The sequence below is a fragment of the Phocoena sinus genome, chromosome 13 (genome assembly GCF_008692025.1).
Source record: "Phocoena sinus isolate mPhoSin1 chromosome 13, mPhoSin1.pri, whole genome shotgun sequence".
NCBI lineage: Eukaryota > Metazoa > Chordata > Mammalia > Artiodactyla > Phocoenidae > Phocoena > Phocoena sinus.
Window position 1 is genome coordinate 51,274,196 of NC_045775.1, and position 22,017 is coordinate 51,296,212.

At 45.8% G+C, this 22,017-nt stretch overlaps 1 protein-coding gene across 8 annotated transcripts in view; it reads right to left on the minus strand.

Moving 5' to 3' along the window:
- Nucleotides 1-11,473, minus strand: part of BCL11A (BAF chromatin remodeling complex subunit BCL11A) — a 100,423-nt gene extending 88,950 nt beyond the window's left edge. For 3 of the 8 annotated variants that reach the window (XM_032653523.1, XM_032653524.1, XM_032653516.1), the window contains exons 1-2: nt 10,764-11,188; nt 3,506-3,835 (exon numbers count right to left, since the gene is read on the minus strand). In XM_032653523.1, the coding sequence (XP_032509414.1) occupies nt 3,506-3,835; nt 10,764-10,818 (385 nt within the window). In that variant the 5' untranslated portion in view covers nt 10,819-11,188. Of the gene's footprint in view, nt 1-3,505; nt 3,836-8,451; nt 8,499-10,763; nt 11,189-11,411 lie in introns of those variants that run through there. The other 5 variants (XM_032653521.1, XM_032653520.1, XM_032653517.1 and 2 more) reach the window with 4 other exon arrangements.
- Nucleotides 11,474-22,017: the final 10,544 nt, after the last annotated feature.

Below are 22,017 nucleotides of genomic sequence, written 5' to 3' on the forward strand. Positions count from 1 at the left end.
GCCCTGATATCAATGTCTATGTTCATGATTTTAAAGAGAAAAAATGTTATATATCAATAGCAAGAGACCTCACTACACTTTACAGGACTAATCATATTTTCTCCCATTCTCTCAAAAAGCTAACTTTATGACAGCCCAACCCTAATTTAAAGATTTCTATGTGCAACAGCCAAAACCTCAAAGCTGACACTGTGGGATAATATTTTTTGGCCTTTTCTATAAGTGAACAGCAGCTCCACAGTCACTAATTTCAATGAATATTTCCCCCTCATAAAATAGGAGTCTAGAAAACAAAACAAAACCCTAATTAAAAGCCCTGACTGCCAGTCAAAGGCTGCTGATATCTGATGGTGGATATCTGACACATAACATTGATGAACTGGGCCCTGCAGTTAAATTAGTTAAATAACTAATAAATTAGTTAAATAACCTGCCCATTTCCAGTTAAATTAGTACGACTTCAGTGGTCTCAGTGGATCACAATCACACAATATTATGAATGAAATGGAAAAAAAAAACACCTGATCAACATATACATGTGTATTCAACCAGGTAAAAATCATCCTTTCTAAAAAATACTCGGCTTTGAGAGGCCTATGTACAGCCAAAACCCACACCATCTTACTGAAGTTTTAAAGGACACTCAATCTCCTGTGTGAAAGCCCCAAATTCTAAGCTTTATTTATCTCAGGAAGAAGATCTGTCACTGTTTGATTCCAGCTTCCTGCCTATAAAACAGCACAGAGCACACAGTAAGCTCACACCCAACTTACAGCACTTTAATAAGGCCTTTCCTACACAGCGTATTTAAATAACTACCTCTTATATGGCTGCCAAACATATTCTTCTAGAGATTCATCAATGTATCTCTTTCCTAATACAGAGCATTGCTCCTCCTTTCTTCTTGTGACACAATTCAAATATCTACTGAATGATTACTCTTATTGTTTCCTTCCTCACCGTAAAAAGAAAAGCAGACTTGGGAGTTGTGAAGACGTGCTCTAGAGAGATGGGCTGGGAATACACAGCCGTCTTCCAGAACTTCGCTTCAGAGGCACCTAAGGGCCAGGGCATCTTAATTTATGTGCGATGGCAGAATGTTAATTTCACCATAGGAAACTCCTTAATTCATTACCGTGAATTATGAAAAGTCGTGACTCTAGTTACTGACATCTCGCTTTGCGATGCGACCACGCTATTTATGTTCAGCCAATTCCAGGGTGGGAACAGGTGATTAAACACAATGAAAGGAATCAAGACTTTGCAATTATTCGTGAATGAAAGGTTTACCTCACCTGGGTCGCAGCACTGGTGCACCCATTGAATATCTTAGATAGCTTAAGTAGCTCTTCATTTCAGTGGAATTACTTAGCATTAGCCCTATAAAACATATTTTAAATGTGCTTTTTGGGGGGCTTCTTTGAGCTCTTACTGCACTAGTCCTTAAAAAAAAAAAGAACCTTTATGACAACCAGAGAGTTAAGGAAAATATCTCTTCTTCTTCCCTATGTAGATTTACAACTGGGACAGTGAAAAGCCTTCACTAGAGAGCCTTCCCCCCAGCTTTTAGATTTCTCCTCTAAGTACAGAGGCACAGAATTTTCAAGCTGGTTAATCTGAGACTGAGTAACCTACTTGGGACCTCAGTAAGGAGTGTGGTTTTAATTCTTGCTTGACAGACACTGTGTTTTGTCTTTTAAACGAGCAGCTCGATATGTAAATACGATGTTACATCACACAAGTGTTACTCCATATTTGGTGATTTAGAAAGGCTTTGGATCTCCTAAGACGACAAATCCCCTTCCGCTTGCTCTGGCTTCATTAATCATGCCTTACACTTCTGTTCATTTTCCTTCCAGTCACAAGACAGCACATGGAAATGGTCATTGCCATATCCTGCTGGGGGGCAGGGAGGGGTGGATAAAATCTTAACCTGCATGTCATATAAGCTACATGTGGTGGATTTGAGAAAAATATTTTGTGAATGCACCTTCCCTGGCAGCAGATTTCTCATTTCACTAAAGGAAAAGTATCTGAGTGTTGTTGCAGGCAGCATTAAAAAAAAAAGAGAGAAAGAAAAAATGCCACGTTTGATTTTAATGATCAAATTCCAGAGGGGGGGAGGAGAAATAATACGACACTTAATCCCTTCTGGACTACTGACCCACTACAGTTCAACTCTGTGGTCAAACTAGGTTGAAGGGACAAGTTCCAATGAATCAATTGATTCTATGCACTACCCTTCCTAAAACTGAACAAACCCTCTGCCTTTTGGGGGCAGCAGCAGGGGAAATAGAGGGGAGTGACCAACCGACAGGCATGCCGGTTTTGTTACCACAGAATCTGCATTCACTTCATCTTGTACATTAAATCACCGTTGTTTCATTTTTAAAAATGTTTTAAGGGTCGCTGTATAGTGTTGCTGTTTATCACTTAGAGTGGGGATTTAAGTCCCTCTGTTAGCCATTAATTCCTTTTCCCTTGAGCTGTTGAGAAACCCACACCCCTAGCTACCTTTCTGCTAAAATTAACCAAAGGAAGCAGAGCTGTTCAACGTGTGTATATATTTTTCCAAGAGAATTTTTACGTTATGTTATAGCAGAAACAGTGGAAGTCTGCACTGGACATTTGTAAGGGTGACATGTGGTTGTGTAAACCACAAACAAAATCAAGATACATCTGTCAAAACCACATCAGAGACAAGAGAGAGCACAGAGAAGCATTTATCATTTAGCTGAGGAGGCAGGCTGCAGGGAGCAGCCGTTCCTGTCAAACCAACCTTTTGAAATTTCCAACATGCCCTTAAACTTTTCGAGTAAGCATGTCTGTGCGCTTCAGCAACTGCCCTCTCTACTCTGGCCTGGCCAGTCGAAAATGGCATCTTAAAGTCAAGGTCACGGTGTCATCCCACCACGGGGCTGTGTTTAATTACAGCCCCATACGGGCTGACAGCCAATATGGATCCAAGGCTAGCCCTGAAACTCAGTTAACTCTTTCCAGCCCCTCCAAAATGCCCTTCCAGCCCACCCAACTTCATGGAAACATCGAGAACAAACTGCACCCCTAGGGAGGTCTGATCAGGTATTCTGACTCAAACAGGTCACTGGCCGAACTACAAATGCCTATATAGCCACTTTGCCTCTGACTTGTCACCAAGGCTGGAAATGGACCTTGGAAACTGGGCTAGGTGTAGTAAGGTTCAACACTTAAAAATGAGAAGGGGAGAGAAAAGGAAAGAAATTCAGAATCAGCAGATCCAGAGAGAGGGTATCAGGTGTGTTTAACCTATTCTGCCTACATTTGGCTCGGTGAAGTGGAAAATATTTATTTTTATGTGTTCTGGACATAAGCAATAGGAATGCTTATTTTAACATTACAGGGCTGTCATGGACAGTCACATGGAGAAATACAGAAAGCACTTCACCACTCCTTACTGCTTGGCTACAGCGCCTCTGAAAATGAAAAGAAAACATGCAAACAGCTTTTCTCCTTGCTTCTCATTTACCTGCTATGTGTTCCTGTTTGGGGCAAATTCCTCTAGATGACGTTGATAAACAATCGTCATCCTCTGGCGTGACCTGGATGCCAACCTCCACGGGATTGGATGCTTTTTTCATCTCGATTGGTGAAGGGGAAGGTGGCTTATCCACAGCTTTTTCTAAGCAGAGGCTGCCATTGCATTGTTTCCGTTTGTGCTCGATAAAAATAAGAATGTCCCCCAATGGGAAGTTCATCTGGCACTGCCCACACGTGAGGAGGTCATGGTCCCCTTCTGGAGCTCCCAAAGGGCCGTGGTCTGGTTCATCATCTGTAAGAATGGCTTCAAGAGGTTCGGCTGTGGTTGAAGAAACAAAAGCACAATTATTAGAGTGCCAGAAAGGAAAGAATACGGGGAAATACATTCTCAACCCCATCCCATCCCAGCACATTATGTAAAGGGTTTCTAGCCTCCTCCATTTAATGCCCAGAAAAATGTGAGCGTATAAAATGTACACAGATGTGGAAACTGTCAACAAGAAAGCAAATTTATCAATGAGGCAAATCATCATATATTTAAAGAAAACTGCCTGACTTGCATACTTCCAGAGAAAACACACACACATACACAGACACACACACACACACACACCCACACACCCAAATGTGTCTGGTTTGTATGTTCAGAAAGAATGTGACTGTTAAATAAATAGTTAATGCAGCAACATAAAGTAAGCTTAAATAATAACTACCCCCCCAAAAACCTGGTAAAAACATGGATTGAAACCAAATTTGTTTCTTTTTCGTATAGAGTAAGTTGTCTATTGTGCCCAAGAATAAAAGGAGAAGTGAATAAACACACACACGCGCACACACCCTTTGTGTGTGAACATATATACTCTAAATATACAGGGACATGGCTTCATAAATTGGAAAGCTACTACATCACACAGAAAATGTGCCACATTTACACTGCCGTAATAAGAAAAAGACTGCATTCACCTGTGAAACAGATCTAAATAATAATCATAACGCAGCATAATTCACAGTGCCAAAAACCTTTCTGATCTCACTCTCAGCAGTGCCACAAAATCAAAGAAATACCAAATTCACTGGCAATTCTTCTCAGACACATTAGCTAAATGGGATACTTTTGAGTACTTAAGAAAATAAGCCAATTAGTCATTTTTTCATTCTGAAGAATGGAATGTCTAAAATATTCTAAACATGTTTGCAGTTGGTGGCCCCCATCACGTAAAAATCAGAATGGTCAAGCAAACGCCACATTTCAGATCAAGGCTGAGAAGTCCTTTCTTTAGACTTGAAATACTTTGCCTAATGTTGTCAAAGTTGTCTAATTTTCTGAATGAGCTCCAGAACGCTTCATTATGGGGCTATTTCTGCACACATAATCACCAGCGGATGGTATAACAAGGTAGATATGTCTTTCATTCCTGTTTCCTTTTTTTTTTTAACCGTGCACCAAAATACTCCAGCATCTATTTGAACAGCTTCTATCATTTTTTTAAACTTCCAAAGGGGAAAAGAGCGTTGGTAAGTCTCTGCTCCTGAAACCTTATGCTTACTCTATCGCACACACACAAAATTACAAAATATGAAACATATCCAGGATGCTGCCAGTTAATAAAACTGAAGCAGAAAATGTACAAGTCTTAAACAGTTAATCAGTCTGACCTTCTTTAGCAAGCTGCCAATTTCACATTTAATGAACTTAAAGCCACAGAGAATCAAAAAATAGATTTTAATTTGAGTGTAGAATATTGAAACAGATTTTGATAAAGTGCAAAAATCCAGTGAACTCAGGTTAAATTTATTTCAACCCTATCCAGACTGAATATTGAGGGGGAAGATCTGGAGTAACTCCCAGATGTGCTAGGTGAAATAATATTGAGAGAGCCCTACCTAGCTGCACCTGTGCTCAAGTAGGACATGTCATAATTTCTAGCCTCTGGTACTCCTCCTAATTTAACATAAGGTCACCACAGGAATATGAAGGTTATATTCCTACTAATAAAGACAGCAAAGTAAGCACTTATATTTCTGTGCCCAACATACTGACCAAAAGATAAATACACATGCATACTTTTCAAATAGAAGGAGACAAACAGAAAGCTTTTGCATTGTGCTTCTATATCATTTTTCTCCTATTTGCTTTCATTGTGACCAAGTGAGGAACTGAATAAGGAAGTCATTCTCCAAGATCCCTCCTATGTGAATTAGGAATTTTAAGTACACATTAACAAATGTGGCTTTTGTTGTTGTTGTTCAGCATTAACTACAAGTTCTGAGGTTTACAGATTGAAGAAAGACTCCGGAAAAAGACTTCATTTTATTAAAGTTAGTAGTACATAAAACCTTTGCACAAAAACATGTTTTTAAACTCCACCGTTAAGATTTGTTTTTTATTCCCAAGCCCTGACACATTTCTGAAAATGGAAATATTATTGGGGAGCAAAAGGAGATATTCCTCTAGTTATCAAACAGTTAAAGGTAATGTGCAAAAGAGACTTGGTTCAAGTCTTCTAAATGTAGTGACTGAACTGATTTACAATCAAAACCAGGAAATGAAGTGGTAATTCAGAGGTTGCCGATTACACCTCCACATTTCACCTAATTAATTTTATAGGAGGCAAAGTTCTTGAAAATAACAAGATGATCAAATGTACAGATATAAAACCTATAACCTCAACATTTTCTATGCTCTTAACATAAATTATTGCTAATTAACAAGAATTATATCCTAATGTATGAAATACGGTTCACATCAGGCTCCCTGCTAAACATTGGGCTAGTGATGTTCAGAGAAATACCAAAATGTTTTATCATTGCTACTATATTATTAAAAATCAGACGAAGTGGGGCACAAAGAAAATATGAAAATACAATTCTCTTGCTGTAGTCTACTGATTTGCATTGACATCTTTTCTCAGTGGCAATCAACATTTCCTTTCTGGGCTCTGATAATTTCTCTGTATTTTAATGCAAATTCCCCTTTCCCTAAAAACATTCCTAACCTCAGCCATTTTACCCCCTCCCTCAATTCAATTCCATCCTCCTTCACTCCCACACAACCACCGTTTCTAAGCTCCGGCCTAAGCTCTGGCTACAAAGCGGGGAGTCCAGGATTGAAGTGGAAAGGAGTGGGCAAATAATCATAATAATTAGCCGCGAATTCTCTACAAGGGGAAAAAGAAATTGAAAATAAAATGCTTCTGCGTTCAAACAGCAAGACTGACTGAAACGTCTCAATGCCCCAGCGGCTGACTGAGATCTCCTTCCTCTCTCTGCAGTTGCAAAGGAATAAATTTAAAAAAAAAAAAAAAAAAAAGCCTTAGAAGAAATGTAGGGAAGGAGGAAGGAGCTAGCGAAACGAGGGCTGCTGGGGAGGGGGAGGGGGAGGGGAAAAGAGAGCTCTGCCTTCAAGTTTGCTTTCCAAGTCCTTCCCTTTGATTGTCTTAACAGGGTAAGGAAGCAAACCGAGGCTGAAATGCAGAGAGAAAAAAGCAAAGAAACAAAAGCGAAGGCAGGGGCGACAGGCCGGGGGCAGGGGGGACGGCGGGGGTGGGCAGTGCGGAAAGTGAAGTTGGGCGCCGGGACTCTGAGGCACAAAGCGAGCAGCGTGCTGGCCGCAGGCTCCGGCCGCGCTCGCTGGGAACACGTGCAGCGGCTGCCGCGGGGCCGTGGGGCCGGGAACCCGGGGCGGGAGGCGGCGGGCAGCCTGGGGACCCGATTGCTGCCTCCACGGCGGTCCTGCGTGGCCGCGGGGTGACGACGGTTCCCCGGGACCACCAGTTGGAGAACTGGGAAGTGAGGCTTGGAAAACTCGGCAGGTTAACCTGGTGCTGTCTCGGTATCAACGCACACACCAAAAGCGCGGGTCCTGAAATTCATTCTGTGTCCAGAGGCTCACACTTTTTACTTTGAAGGATCTCTGCAAATGCCTTTCTCCCGCAATTCCCGGCACCCGTGTGCGCAGCGCGGCGGCGGCTGCTGCGGTTATTCATTATTAATGACGCCGCTTGCCCGCATCATTATGATGATAACTATTACTATTGTTGTGATTTCGGGCTTCAAGGCGAGAGCTGCAGGAGGCGGAGGAGCCGGTGGGGGGGGGGTGGGTCGGGCTGCAGAGCAGCCCTGCAAGCCCGCAGTGGCCGCCTCGGTCCGTGCTTTGCATGGGGGTAAGGGGGTGAAAGAAGTGAACCTGGAGACTAAGTGCAAACTTGCCGGATCCCGCCCTTTGGCCTTGCCCCGAAGCTGGAGAGCGCGCACTCCCTTTTCCTCCCTACCAAAAAATGCCCGCCCGAAAGAGAACGAAAACTGCACCCCGCTCCACTCCCGGAGCCCGGGGGTGTCGGCCGCGCGCTTCTCTGCAGCCCTGGCAAGAAGCATTTTTAAAGTCAAAATGAAGAACAAAGACATAAGGGGTGATGGGAGGAAGGGGGGAGAAAGGGAATTCTGCCTAACCGTCCGTTTCCCCCACCCCCACCCTCGCAAAGCTCTTCCCTCCCCGCCGAGAAATGCAGAGCGGGGGTGGGGGAGGCTCTGGTACAGGTTCAAGTTCGCTGAGCTTTCTTGATCTTGTTCTGCCTCCTAGCGACCGAATGGCTCAGCCAGCCCAAGAAGCGGAGGATGGGGGCGGGGAGGGGAAGGGGGTCCTGAAGACCGGAATGGCTCCCGCTCCCCCCTGCGCACCCAGAAAATTAGAAAGGACAGACCACCGCACGCCCTTCAAACTGGTTCCTCAACGCAAAGCCAGCCCTGAGACACGGCGAGAGGGGGATAACCCACCCAGCCTGGGATATCTCCGGATGGGCCCAGGGTGGGTGGGGGACGGGGGAGCAGCCCGGACTGCACGCCTTAGTCCGTCCTTTGAGCCCCCAATGCATCCTTCCGAAGAAGGGCCCAGCTTTCCCGAGTGCTGCGAACACTGCCCTTCCTTCCCGCCGGTACCTGGCCGGGCTGTAACTTCACACCGCCGCGCGCCGCGTCTGCTCCGCATCCGGCGCGGCCGGGGGAGTTGGGGGCGGGGGAGAGCGGCGAGGGAGGGATGCGCGGGGGTGGGGAGAGGGAGGGCCCCGCAACGTGCCCGGGCGGGGGAGCTTTCGAAGTGTGTGACAAGTTCCAGGGCCCAGTGAAAAATTCAATTCCCTCTGCGCACCCCCCTCAAACACACACACCCCTTTTAAAAAATACAGAACTGGGTATAGGGTGGTCCTTTAAAATTGCAGCAAAAATTAAAATAAGGGTCATGAATGAGGAGGGGGAAGGAGGTGGGCCCTCTCATTCCTTTCTTTCCCTTGCAGCCAAACTTTCCTAAGTGCCCACCGCCTGCCTTTCTAGGCGCATTCTGTTAGCCAGGAGACAGCAACCCACTTACCCACCCACCCCCACCCCCAATATAGACTCACAAGGGCCCCCTGACCGACACAGGCCCGTGGTAGAGGACAAGAACTCAAGGGAGGGGTGCGTGGAGTCCCAGGGTCGAACACTCCCCAAAAGCATACTCGAACATACTACTCCCGTACCACCTACCACCCACCCCCACCTGGCTTGGCCGCTCTCAGGAGCTGGGGGCTGGTGGCCTGTCCCGGTGGGAGGGGGGCAAGGAAAGCACGTGGTGACCTCTCCGCCTCCCCGAGCTGGGGGCTAGAGGCGTCGGGGGTAGGGGGCGGACAGAACTCGCTTTTACGGCTGCTCTGCAAAATAAAAATGCTTTGCAAAGCCGAGTTTCTCCCCAGCCGATTTCGCAGTAGGGTTGGCAGGGAGGAGGTCTGGGCATTATGCTGGGGGGTCAGAGAGGACCCTCGACCCGTCTGGCGCTGAGTCGCTGCACGGCCTGCCGCTGTGCCAGCGGGCGGGCGGCGGGCGCCGGGTGGGCGATCCCGGGCAGGGCGGGGGCGCGGCGAGGCCCGGCGAGGCCCCGGCGAGGCCCGGCCGCAGCCGCCGCCCGCTCCCGGGCTGCCGCGCCGCGCTCGGTCCTCTGTCTGTTTGTTGGCAGGAGGCTCCCGCACACGCGGTGCTTGTAAACATTCAGACACGAGATTTTTCCCAATCAAAATCCACTTCCACTTTTTTTGAAAATCTTCCAAAAAATAGTAAGAGGAGGGAGTTCCTCGCTCCCTCTCTGTGCCGCCGGCGCTCTAAGTTTGCAACTAAAGAGGTTTTGGTGAAGGGGATAATTGTATTTTATCCCCTCTATTAGAGACTGTGAGATTTTTGCGGGGAGGGGGGCTATGGGGGAGTCAGAGGAGAGCGTGGCAGAAAACGGCCGGCGGAGCGTTAGGCTTCTGTTTTGTGGCAAGAAATTTTGCCCTGTTTTATTTTATTTATTTTTCACGTTTTCTCGCCGCCACTGAGGTTCGGCCGGGAGGGGCGGGCAGCGGCAGCCCGGGCGGCAGCGGCCAGAGCGCCCCCCCTCCCTCTCCCGCTCGCCCCAGTCCCTTGCTCCTGCCCTTCGGCGGCGGCGGCGGCGGCGGCGGCGGCGGCGGCGCGGGAGGGCAAGCGCGAGGAGCCGGCACAAAAGGCAGCGGGACAAACACCCACCTCGGGCCGGAACAAAAGGCGGCAGCGCCGGCCGCTGCTCCCATCCTTCCCGGTTGCCCAAGCTCTCCCTGCCGCCGCGGCCCCTCTCCAGACTCGGGAGACTCCAGAACGCCGGGGGCCCCCTCCCAGAATCCCACTTTCTCACTATTGTGGAGATGACTACTTTCCTCCCGGTGCACACTTGACCGTGAGCGCGCTGATGTCCGAGGGCCAGTCTCACCTCTTTTCTCCCTGGGAATTGTTTTTTTTAGACTTGGGCTCCCCACCCCCCCGTTTTTCTTCCTACGGCGAGTGGAAGCAACCCCCCTTTCCCCTTCAGTTCCCTCCCCTAGGTTTGCACGAGAGTTGTTAGCATCCACAGCATTGTCCATTATTTTGCAAAACTGGAGGGGAAATCATTGCATTCCTTTTCGAAAAGCGTAATAAAGCAGAGGAAAGCAGGAAAGAGGAGCAGTCAAATTGTTGTAAAATTAAATAAAATTAAAAGGTTCGTGCTATCCCAAAAGTGTACATAAGGCTATGGTTCGGGATGGGATGAGACTGGGTTTTTTTTTCCCCCTCTCCCTTTAATCTCTTTTATCCCGACGCTCGGAGGTTTTTTCTCGTGAAAAAAATTTTAAATGCATGCACACACCCCTCTCTCCCCCTCTCTCTTGCTTCTCGTCCTGCGCGCTCTTGTGATTATTAATAATTATTATTACTATTATTGGGTTACTTACGCGAGAATTCCCGTTTGCTTAAGTGCTGGGGTTTGCCTTGCTTGCGGCGAGACATGGTGGACTGCGGGGCGGGCGGCGGCGGCGGCGGCGGGCGGACGACGGCTCGGTTCACATCGGGAGAGCCGGGTTAGAAAGAAGGAGACTCCAGAGAAAATATCTTCATCAGTGCCTTTTGACATCCAAAATAAATTAGAAATAATACAAAGATGGCGCAGGGAAGATGAATTGTGGGAGAGCCGTCATGGCTTTTTTTTTTTTTAAGCAAAAAAAAAAAAAAAGAGAGAGAGAGAGGAGAGATAGAGGGGGAGAGAGAGAGAAAGAGAGAGAGATGAAAAAAATGGCAAAAGCCCCCCTGAGCTGCAAGTTCAAGTGCGGACGTGACGTCCCTGCGAACTTGAACGTCAGGAGTCTGGATGGACAGAGACACACAAAACATGGGCAGGGCGAGCAGGAGAGAAGGGGAGGAGGGAAGGGGAAGCTCACACCAATGGACACACATCAGGGGCTGGACATGAAAAAGAGACCAGGACAAGCCAATGGCCAGTGCGGGGCGGGGGAGGTGCGGGGCGGGGGGCTCCGCAGACGCCAGACGCGGCCCCCGTGGGAGGGGCGGGCCGAGGGGAGGGGGCGCTGGGGCCGCGGGCTCACCAGTGGCCGCAGCAAGCGCCGAGGCAGCGGCGTGGCCGGGAGAGAAGAAGAAAGGGGTGGCGGGGGCGGAGGGGGTGGGGAGCAAGACGTGCGCCCTGCTCCCCACCCCCGCATGCGGACCCTAAAATGAAAAATTATTTAAAATTTAAAAAACAAAACAAACAAACAAAAACAGAGTGTACAGGGAGGCTGCAGGGGCCGGGGAAGCGCGGGAGGAGGGAAGCCAGGTAGAGTTGCTCCCGGACACCCTCCTGCGTGCGCACACCCACTTCCCCTCTCCGCCGCCGCCGCGCTCGCACCCCGCGTGCGGACGCCGGGGGCCGAAGCAAAAGCCCTGAGGCCGCGGCTGCGCTCGGGAAACTTTGCCCGAGGAGAGAATGGCAAAGAAAAATCACCCGAAGTTGAGAGCTGAGCCTCCAACTTACAGCTACGCGGCAGGCAAGGGGAGGCGGGAAGGAGCGCGCGGCGAAGCAGAGTCCAGCTCAAGTTTGGAGGGTTGCGGGTCCGGAAGGGCAGCGCCGGGGCCTTCGGGAGCCCGAGCGGCCTGGAGCGAGGGGGCAAGGGCGAGGGAAGCGGTGCAGACCAGGGCCGAAGGGCCGGGAGGGCGCCCCCCAGGCCAAGCAGGGGGGCCGGGGATCTGAACGTCCCGACAAACGATAGGGTCTGAATGCAACTGGGAGCAGGGAGTCGAGGCTCTCAACGGTCGCGGAAAGGGAGAGAAAGGCCGAGGAATAAAAAACAGGGAGCCGGACTCGGGGCAGGTTCCAGCCCCGGGAGTAGAGTGCCCGGACCCAGGGCGAGGGAGGCGCCGAGGCGTCCACCTCAACGGAGCTGCTGCCGGCCAGAGGACAAAGCCCGGGCAGTCCCGGGAGTGCCAGTCCCTGGGAACTTGCTCCCGGGGCCGCGGGAGGTCCCCAAGCTAGGTCCCAAGGAAAGACACACCCCCTCCCACTCCAGAGCTACTGCAAAAGCACCGAGGAATGGCAAGAAAGTGTTTCTTACGGGCAGAGCACAACTAGTCCAGTGCTGTTACCCGGGGAAAGAAAATGGGGAATGAAGAAAGAGCGACTGGCTCGCGGGAGCAGCGGGGAAGCCGCAGTGATGGGGTGACAGCCCCGGGTCAGCGCCACGCTCCCCGGACGCCCCGGGCGGAGCCGCACACCCCGGAGCCCGCAGCCCCCCTTCTGGCCTTTCTGCAGACGTTCCCAGGAAATTAGGGAAGACCTGTTGGAAATAAACCCCTGTCTCTTTAATGCGCGCGCGCGCGCGCTACTGCTGTCAAAAAGCGGGCTTCACTCTGGCGTGGGATACTTTCAGTTTTACGTAAAATGTACAGCAACAGCACCCCCTGCGATTGGAAAGTTTATTCAGAAACGTGCCCGCAAAGTCCCCCGGCGTCCCCCGCCTCCCAGCCTCCCCGCCTGCCTGCGCCACCCTGTAGCCTCAGCCGACGCCGACGCCGAGACCGCGCTGCGATTCCAGATCCGGAAGGGCACTGGGGGAGAGGAAAATGGACTCAGGTCCAAGGGAGGCGCGGAGGGTGCAGGGTGGAGGCGGAGAGCCGCGGCCCGCGACACTCCGAGCTGCAGGTGGACGTGTGTGAGTGTGTGTCTGCAGAGCGAGGAGCCTTCCTTCGCTCTCCTCCAAGCGGCTCCACAGCCCCTTGTGTCTTCTCTTCCCCCTCCTCAGTCTAAGGGACGTCGTTTTCGTAAATTCACCTACCCGGCGCGGGGCTTTATTGTTTTAAGCTAGCGCCCCGGGCTTGCATGCGCGCACCCATCTCCGAGCCGCGCCGGCCAGCGGCTGTTTATTCATATGTTGCCTTCATAAAGTTTCAAACCCATTAGAAAATAACTGATTTGCCTAGCTCGGCGAAGCTTCGGGCCCCTCTAAGGAAGAAAAGGAGGTTTTGATGCTCAACATTAGGAGAGATGTGGGCTGGACTGGGTTTGTGTAAATATGGTTTGTTGTTACTGTTTTCCTCCAGTTTAAGGGGGGAGAAACTAAAACCCTGTTTAAGAAGCAGGAAGATTCACTTGCAGTAAAGCTCTGTAGCGTGTGCGTTACACCATTTCCCCTTTTTCACGAGTTCTTCAGAGCAGGTCAGCATCTCTTTTCCACTACTGTCTATTTTTTTGTCTTGTTCCACTAGCCTTGGAGCGACCAAAAGAATGTTATTGCAGGGCAGGGGTGGGGGGAGCGGGACGTGGAGGAGAATGGTTGGAGGGAAGGTGAGGAGAGGGAGAAAAAAAGTACAACTGGAGGCCTTTGAAAAATAAATAAAATAAAAGCCCATTCAGGTAACAATAGTGAGTCAGTCAGATTCTTTCGGAACCGAGCTTTTCAAATTTAAATATTTTTCCCATCCCTCCATAAAAGTCCATATATAGAAAAGGTATATAAATGGGTGAATGTGTGTTCTGGAAATATATATGTATGATTTATATATAATGGTGTGTATAAAGCTTTTCAGGGTTGGCTGTAGTGTAAAAAGTAATGACTTTATTACCTCTGAAAGGTTCTGTGGTTCACATTTAACAGTCTTCTGAATTACAATTCATTACACAATTGTGTGCTAAAACCGGCACCCTATCAGGGCCGCTATCTGTGGTTATTTCCAATAAATAACTGGCAACATTTTATTGATTTTCTTTTTTAAAAAAATCATAGCAAATTAGGCACTTAGTTACAAGTAGGTCTGCTATGTTCCTGCACTTGTTTCAGATTCCAGGGGGTTCCTTCCGAAACCACATGTTAAAACATAACATTTCAAACCCAGTTTTGCAGCTGCTTTCCCTGGGTACCCATGGAGAGGTAAGTAGCGACGTTTCCACCATTAACATATATTTAATTTCACCATCATAAAATGCCCAGAGTGAAATAGGAACTGCCCTCCACTCCCGCCCCTCCCCCAGCCTGATTTCACCCAGTCCAGAAAACCAGGGCTGTGTATCGGCATTTGATTCCCTCCTCGTCGCGGACCCCCACTCGCGGTCCCTCCTGCTCGCCCCTACGAGTGACGCCCCCTCCCTCATTGCTACTGCATGCTCGCTAAAGCGCCCAAAACTGGGGGAGGGGGAACGTTTGTATGTGTGTTTAAAGAAATAAAAATGTGTTGTTTTAAGAGCTTTGAAAATATTACGTTAAGTATTGATTAATGATGCAGGTGGGTTTGTAGAGGGGTGAAAGGTCACTTTAAACGTGCACACTTGGATACACAATAAGTATATTTACTTTCCAAAAGTAGCTTTCAGAAAACAATAAATTATGACAACGTTAAAATTATTTTATGGCCGTTTGGTTAACTTCATTTGGAGCTGTAGAACCTTTGCTGATTCCACTGAGGAGCTAATACGCTCTGTGGGCTCTTTCCCAAACCTTTGGTGACGACACGGCGTGTAAACTCCAGGCCAACAGACGACCCCTCCCCTCCCCTCCTCCCCCTTTCTATCTTGCCCGCGGAGGAGACTCCCCAGGACTTCCTGCAGTATATATTCTGCCTCTGATCTCGTACTTAATAGCCAAGTCCTGTTTTATGCTTTATAATGTGTTGACAAGTTTTCTAACAGACTTTCTGAAATAATGCACATATATTCACGTCGGTTAGAAACCCACCGTATTTTTAGAGTCGAGTAGATCTATACCCTAATGCAGTGAGAGACTGTAAATCATAGAGGATTTCATAGTCCTTTCAGTAGTTTTCGGTATGAAGTATGAGCCGCGTGGCCTCCAGACGTAACCTTTTAGAAAAAAAGACAGTGCTTTTATTTTATGGTGTAAAGTGCTTTTAGCTCCAGGGCTCTGAACGTGAATGTGGTCAACAAACAGCTCCAAGAGGGAGACTTAATATAGTCCCAGCCCTCGTGCGGAGGATCGCCTGGCACGGGGGACTCGGGCTGAGCTGGAGAATGAAGGGTTAAAAGGTCTGATGGAAACTACAAGATTCAAATAAAATATTCACTGTCTGCCTTTAGCAGGAAACACCTTTATAGCCTTAAAGATAAATAAATGAATGACTGAATGAATGGTTAATACAATCGCTCCCACCTTGCTTTTACTTCATTCTTTTTTTTCTTCCTAATGTAATTTCAGAAAATAAAGAATGGGCAGTCATCTTGGTAAAAATAAAACTTAGGTTTGGGTTCATCACTTGGCATAGGTTTTGGGGTTCTTAAGGGTGGGAGTGCTAGGGTGTTGTTAAGACAAAGGAAAATTAATTTTAAAAAGGAAGGGAGGTTGTGCTTGAGGAAGGGGGTGGGCTTTGTGTGGGGGCCCCAAATTGAAAGGTGAGCATGAGGGCCACAGTCCCCTCTTCTCCCCAGCCTTCCTCAGCCTTGACCCCCCTATAACATTTCTTCCTCCTCTGCTCACAGTGTGATCCAGAGCCTGGGACCTAAGGAGGCCCCTGGAGGGCAGTGTCTACACCTGAAAAGGCAGACTTCCTCCAGTGGGGTTACGGGGGAACAGTTAGTATGGCATTTCTCCAGAGGCTCCCTGGGCCTTTAGCTGACTGGCAGGCTACTTCACATACCTGGATGGAGCCCCTCAAAAAAATAAAGAAGGGAGGAAAGAAGGGAAGGAAGGAAAGAAGGAAGGAAGGGAGGAAGGGAGGGAAAGTAGGAAGTCAAAAGCTGAATCTGCTCTAAATAAGTCTATACTTACCTCTAGACTGGGCTGCTGTGTGCTGAGTCAACAATGTGTGTGTGGAGGGGGGCGTGGGCAGCAGTCTCACCACTTAAGTAAGAGGCTCCTTTGAAGACAGCAAGGAGTTCTGGTTAGAACACTGAAATTTAGCTCCCTAACACTGACATCAAAGACACATACGTGCTGGGCAGTGAAACCAGTCCAATGGACCGCATTAGAAACGTCCAAATGCAATGCTTAGCACACAGTAGATTCTCAATAAATGGTTTTTGAGTGAATAAGTGAATAAATCCTATCACCACATAAATGAAACCAACATAACCATACAAATTCTATTAGTTTCCCCCAGAGCCAATAAGGCTTTCATCAGGCAACTCTGTTACAAGAGTACATTTTAGCCTAAAAGTGATTCCCACCAAGGATGGTGAGCTCCAAAAGATTACCCCAAAGATCAAAACGGCTGAACACTTAAGAATACAATGCAAGATATTTTCATCACCTCCAGCAGCCTACATAATCAATTATCTTCCAAATAAACCAGTGTCAAGAACCGGGTATCATAAGATTCACTTTTGTAACATTGCTTTTTGGATATGTTCAAATCTGGTTTCCCAAATGAGAGCCCTTCTAAAGGAAAAAATACAATCAGAAAAAACCAAAATGAAAAATATCTCAAACTTCATTTTCTGTGCACCCTCCCCCAATAAATCTTTTGCTTTTAACAAGGGAATAATTTTTTTAAATACATGTTTTTCACACCCAGTCTTAAAAACAAGCTTCACCTATTTCCCTTTTTTTGTGGGGAGGGGGTAAATAAGAGGAAAAGCAACACACACACACACACACACACATCTGGTCTGACATTTTGTACAGCAAGTTTCAGCCCAATGTGATTTAAAACAATGTGAGTTAAAAACCTCTTAAAATTTGGGTTTATAATGGAAACACTGACAGACTCTTAATTATAGCAGCCCTGCCAGACACTGCTGTAATGAAATAGTTGTGCTTTCATTACTACAGAGGCACTATAGTTAGGGGTCTGTCAGTGTTTCTATTATAAACCCCAAGTTTAAGAGGTTTATAACTTGGGCTATTTAAATGGCACTGGGTGGAATTCAAGTTATCAGTCCAGATGTGAAGTTGTTTTATAAAAGAATAACTCAGTAGAGGAAGAGCTTTTGGAGATATTTCCTCTCTCTCTCCCTTTCTCTCTCTCTCCCTCCTCCCCCCACCTTCTTCCCTCCCTCCCACCTTCCCTTCCTCCCTCCCCTCCTTACACATCACAGAAATGATTTTTACTGGTTTCAGATGGTCTTATTGCCAACTTCCAGCTATGAATTCACTCACTGTCTAAAAGGAAAATTTATAGGCAGCTAGTCCTTTATTTGGACAAGTACTCTTTACCATTATTATAATTTTTTACTATGCTATTATCCTGGAATACATACAGACAACACACACACACAAACCAAAAAAAAATCAAGACTGTATGTCAAGGAATGCAACCTCATACACATACGCAGAGGTATACATTCTGATGAAAAAGTATAAATTTACTGAAGAGGAGAAATAAAGCACCTGAAATCTTCTTTATCTTGTCTATCAACTGTGTAGTGAAAACAAGAGAAGTATTACCATCTTATTTAAAAAATTTGTAGCTTTCCTGTTATCATTTGGTTTGTTCAGAAAAGCAACAGCTAGCACTGTGCAGTCAGCACTAGATATCCAAGGACTCTACACAAACACCATGTATGTCTCTGCTGGACTTTGAATGTTGACAGTTTGATGAAGAATTTATCTTGGATTATCTAATGGACCAGAATTTTGAAATATGTTCTATTAAGCTGATATACCATCACCATAATGTATGTTTGTTAGCGAGGATGTGGCTGATACTGATTCTATCATAAGGAAAACAAAGATGGTGGTGGTGATCATGGTGATGGTAGTAGTGTTAATGGAGGTGACAGAGGTGGAGATGGTAGTGATGGTAGGGGTTGGAGATGGGGGGGGTGGTTTCCCTAGTTAACACGTCCATAAGAGTGCAGTAGAAATAGGATGAAAGATGAAGCTAAAAAGCTCAAACCTTTGCTTCTCCACCTCTTGACCCTTCAGAAAAGCCATTCCGTAAAGATGAGGTGGTCGATGAGTTAAAACGAAGTTTTCAAATGCACACTGCTCTATGTCCCTCCCCTGCCCAGCAAGACGTGGCCCTGGGTGGGTGTTTCTGGCAGGCCCTAAGGCCACTGACTTCATACAGAAAAAGACCCACCAAGAACTGTGCAGCAACCATATCTGCATTTAGAAACCTTCTCACTTTCAGAAGAACAGTCCCTTTTCTCTGTTCTGTCTGAAATCAGACCACCACCAAATCAGGCCATCAAGGACCATAGGGCCTTGATCATTCTCACTTCACAGTAGCTTTGGTTGGTATCCTCTCGAATTAGCTAGGTGACAAACGAGAAGCAGTCATCAAAACACATCACCAGGCTCAAGTTCCTTTTCTGCCAGTTTCTCATAAACCCCACAAATGCCTAGGCCCACAACCATTCCAGATGTGCGCCAATCATTCCCAGAGATTACTGAAGAGCTGCGGCTATTCCGGTCCCTTTTCCAGAATTTAAGACACCTTTTTTTCCCTGATAGTTAATCATCAGTATTTTTTTTCCTGCCAAAACCAGCAAAGGAAACTTTTCTGGTAGAAAAAGCCTGTCTCTATTTCATCTTCTTTGGCAGCTTGGTAGAAGATAAACAAATCTCTCTGGTCTCCCATTCCTGGTTGTATACAATTTGCCTGTTTTCTTTTTCTCTTAAAAAAAAAAAATCCTTTGCACAAGGTCAGTTACCTAAGCCTCCAGATTCCTATAAAATGAAGACTCTAGTCCTAAGAACTGTTATTCTTTCTTTCTTTATGGAGCACTGCACTGAACAGACATGACACATGGTTTCTGCTCTTGGATGGCTTTCATTTTTAAGGCACTGAGATACACATACACAGGCACAAGCCCATCGTATAAAGTTCACAAGTCACACATGCCAAAGCCATACTGATGCACACTATTATCCTTGCTTTGGGTAGCCCTGGCTTAACATTGCTGATTTGAACTGTTCTAAGCCTTTAGCAAGGACCAGTTTGAGGGGACACAGCTCTAGTTACTTCTGACACCAGTTGGAGAAAGAACTTGGTTTCTCAGAAATGAAAATGGTAAATAATGAGGTTTGGTCATGGGTATATCTGTGATAATTCTATTGTTTTCAGTTTTTATGACATTAAATATCTTAACTACTCTTGAGAAATGAGCTTTCCGTATTACATTTGTTTTGTAGGCAATTTTAGAGACTATTTCTAACATGCAATTGTGAATGTATCATTTCACTTCCCTAACACATAGTAGGCATTTAACACCGTTAAATCAAGGAATGAATTCTACAAATGCATTTTCTGTTGCTGCTGCAGGTGAAAAAGACACAGGTATTTGTGTCTGCTCACTAAGAAATTAAATGTGCATATAGTGGAAAATTACATTATTTCACTTTTTAAATAGTTAAGAAGTATGGGCCATTTGCACAGCTATCTAACTATACATTATAAACCGCAAGCCCATTTGCATCAGGTGGAAACAATTGCATGTCTCTCTGTGTATATTTCATATAGTAACTTATGTCATAAAAGCTATCACCTGACAAGTCCTGGGTTGTCAGTTCTGATAGGGCAGAGCCTCCATCCTTTTCATCTTTTTAACCCCTCAGCACAGAGCAGGACCTTAGGAAATGTCTGGTACATGAATAAAGACTCATGAAGTAGACCACTTAGATTCCTGGGAACTTCAAAATTCTTTCTACCATAGACAAAATGTTTTTTTTATTGTTCTCAATTCTCAGATTTTGAAATGCAATAAAATATTCAAACAGCCAAAATCCAAGTACATTACAACACAGAGTAACTCTGAGAGATTAGTTCTGGAGCCTGATTCTCCAGATACTACCTTCTTTAAATATCAAGGCCTGTTCTAGCTGGTTCTCATTTGAAAGAGGCAAGGCTCATAGAGCCTCATAATGGCAACTGCTCTCCCACCCATCCCCAAACAGTGATTTCTGTGGCCTTGCTCAGGGAACAAGGGAAATATCACTATGTGCTCTTCAAATATGATGGAAAGAGAATCCCGACCCTCTCTTCTCAAAAGATTGAATCTTGAACTCTGAGCTTAATTAGTAGGAGAAAATTCAAGATTAGTGGATTTTCAAAATAAACTCAGTTTATGAAAGTAAACATATGAGGGGGGGAAAGGCAAATATGTTAATTATTCGAATATTAAGCACATAAAGGGGTTTTGCTAAAGACTGTAGATCTTTTGCATTCGTTGATTTAAAGATTCTAGAAAATTAAAAATATGCTCATTTAAAAACATATGTTTTACAGGAAGTAAGCTCTCCTTAATGGGAAATTGCAACTCTCATTTTTTTTTCTTTTATTTTAGCATAAATAAATCAAACTGAAAAGCAACCTCAAACTAAAAAGGAACTGGTTTTTTTTTTTTAATTGATAAGACTTTAGCTATAGTAACATCTTTAGAATTCCAAGCTGGATTGTTGTATTTCCACTGATCTTCATATTTAAGGGTTTCAATCTCTTAAAACTAATGTGACAAAGAGAAAATGTTAAATGCTGAGCCCAGGCCTGTGTTTTCAGATATTTTACCCTCAGTAAGATTGACATGATATCTGGTTTGTAGAAGCGTTCAAAATTAATACATTTCTGACAATACTAAAAAGTTGTGATTCATTACTTCCAATTTTTAAATATTCTAGAAGGAAGAATCTTTTCATTATGGGAGATGAAGGGGGCAAAAGAGCCCCTGATTTCAGGTGGTATCTTCATTTTATTAGGAGCAAGGGATTGACCAGCAGCAAGGAAATAAACAAACATTAATCCTGAATTATATATTTTTTCCAACATGATACCAAAGGCCTAAACATTGCACTGAAATAATAAGATGATGGCAGTAATTATTTTAATGAGAATCTCCCTAGCCAGAATAACAAACAGATATATTGTCTAATGTTACACTGAAAGGTAGTACATAAGTACACGTACTGCTGTGGTGACTAATGTGTGATAAGAGAATCCTCTGCTCACAATTTGGGCATTTATGTCACCACGTATTATTGATAGCTATGTTATTTTTACTATCCTGTGTCTTTATTATGTAACGTCTAATTGCAGGAAAAATTATTTTCATCCCCTTGATTTTGATAGGCATTTCCAAAGAAAGGATGGAATACAGAGAAGGCTGTGTATTGTGGAGTTCCACCATCACTCGGGATGTTTGCTGATGATTGCTGGTAACAGTTCTATAAGCACTGTACACTGGCCTTTTAGGAGGGAAGAAAATTAAGTACAATAGACTTGTGATAAGGACGAGGTTCTGATGAAGACACAAGGGAACTGGACCACTTAGAATTAAAGCTTCAGCCCCCATATTCCTGCATTCAGGTGTTACCAGCTGCAGAGTGGGTGAACTCTCTCCCTGAACTAAAACCCCGGATAAACTGGAGTTTAACTGCACCTTGGTCCTAAGGTGGAGATAAGACTAAATTTTTCTGGGTGTAATTTCAATTATGATGCTTACTTTGGTGGAATGCTTTTCAAGACAGCGAGCAGAGTAACAAAAATCTGGCATCCACAACCAAACAAGCCCTAGTGTCTGGCCCCTGTACAGTTTCCACAAAGAAGGTCAAAAGGGGCTGAGAGGAAAGGTGTATCAAAGGTATCCCTGGAACGCAGAGCCAATAAAAATGAAACTATTCTCTTCTGAGACCTAATTACCTTTTATATCCAAAGATACACTGCACATTTGTTCATTGCTTATGACTAGGACTAAAAAAATATATGTGCCACGGAACTAGGCTTTTAAGTGATCCATTGGGTGGCTTTTCCATGTCTGTAAGGAATTTTCTGTTC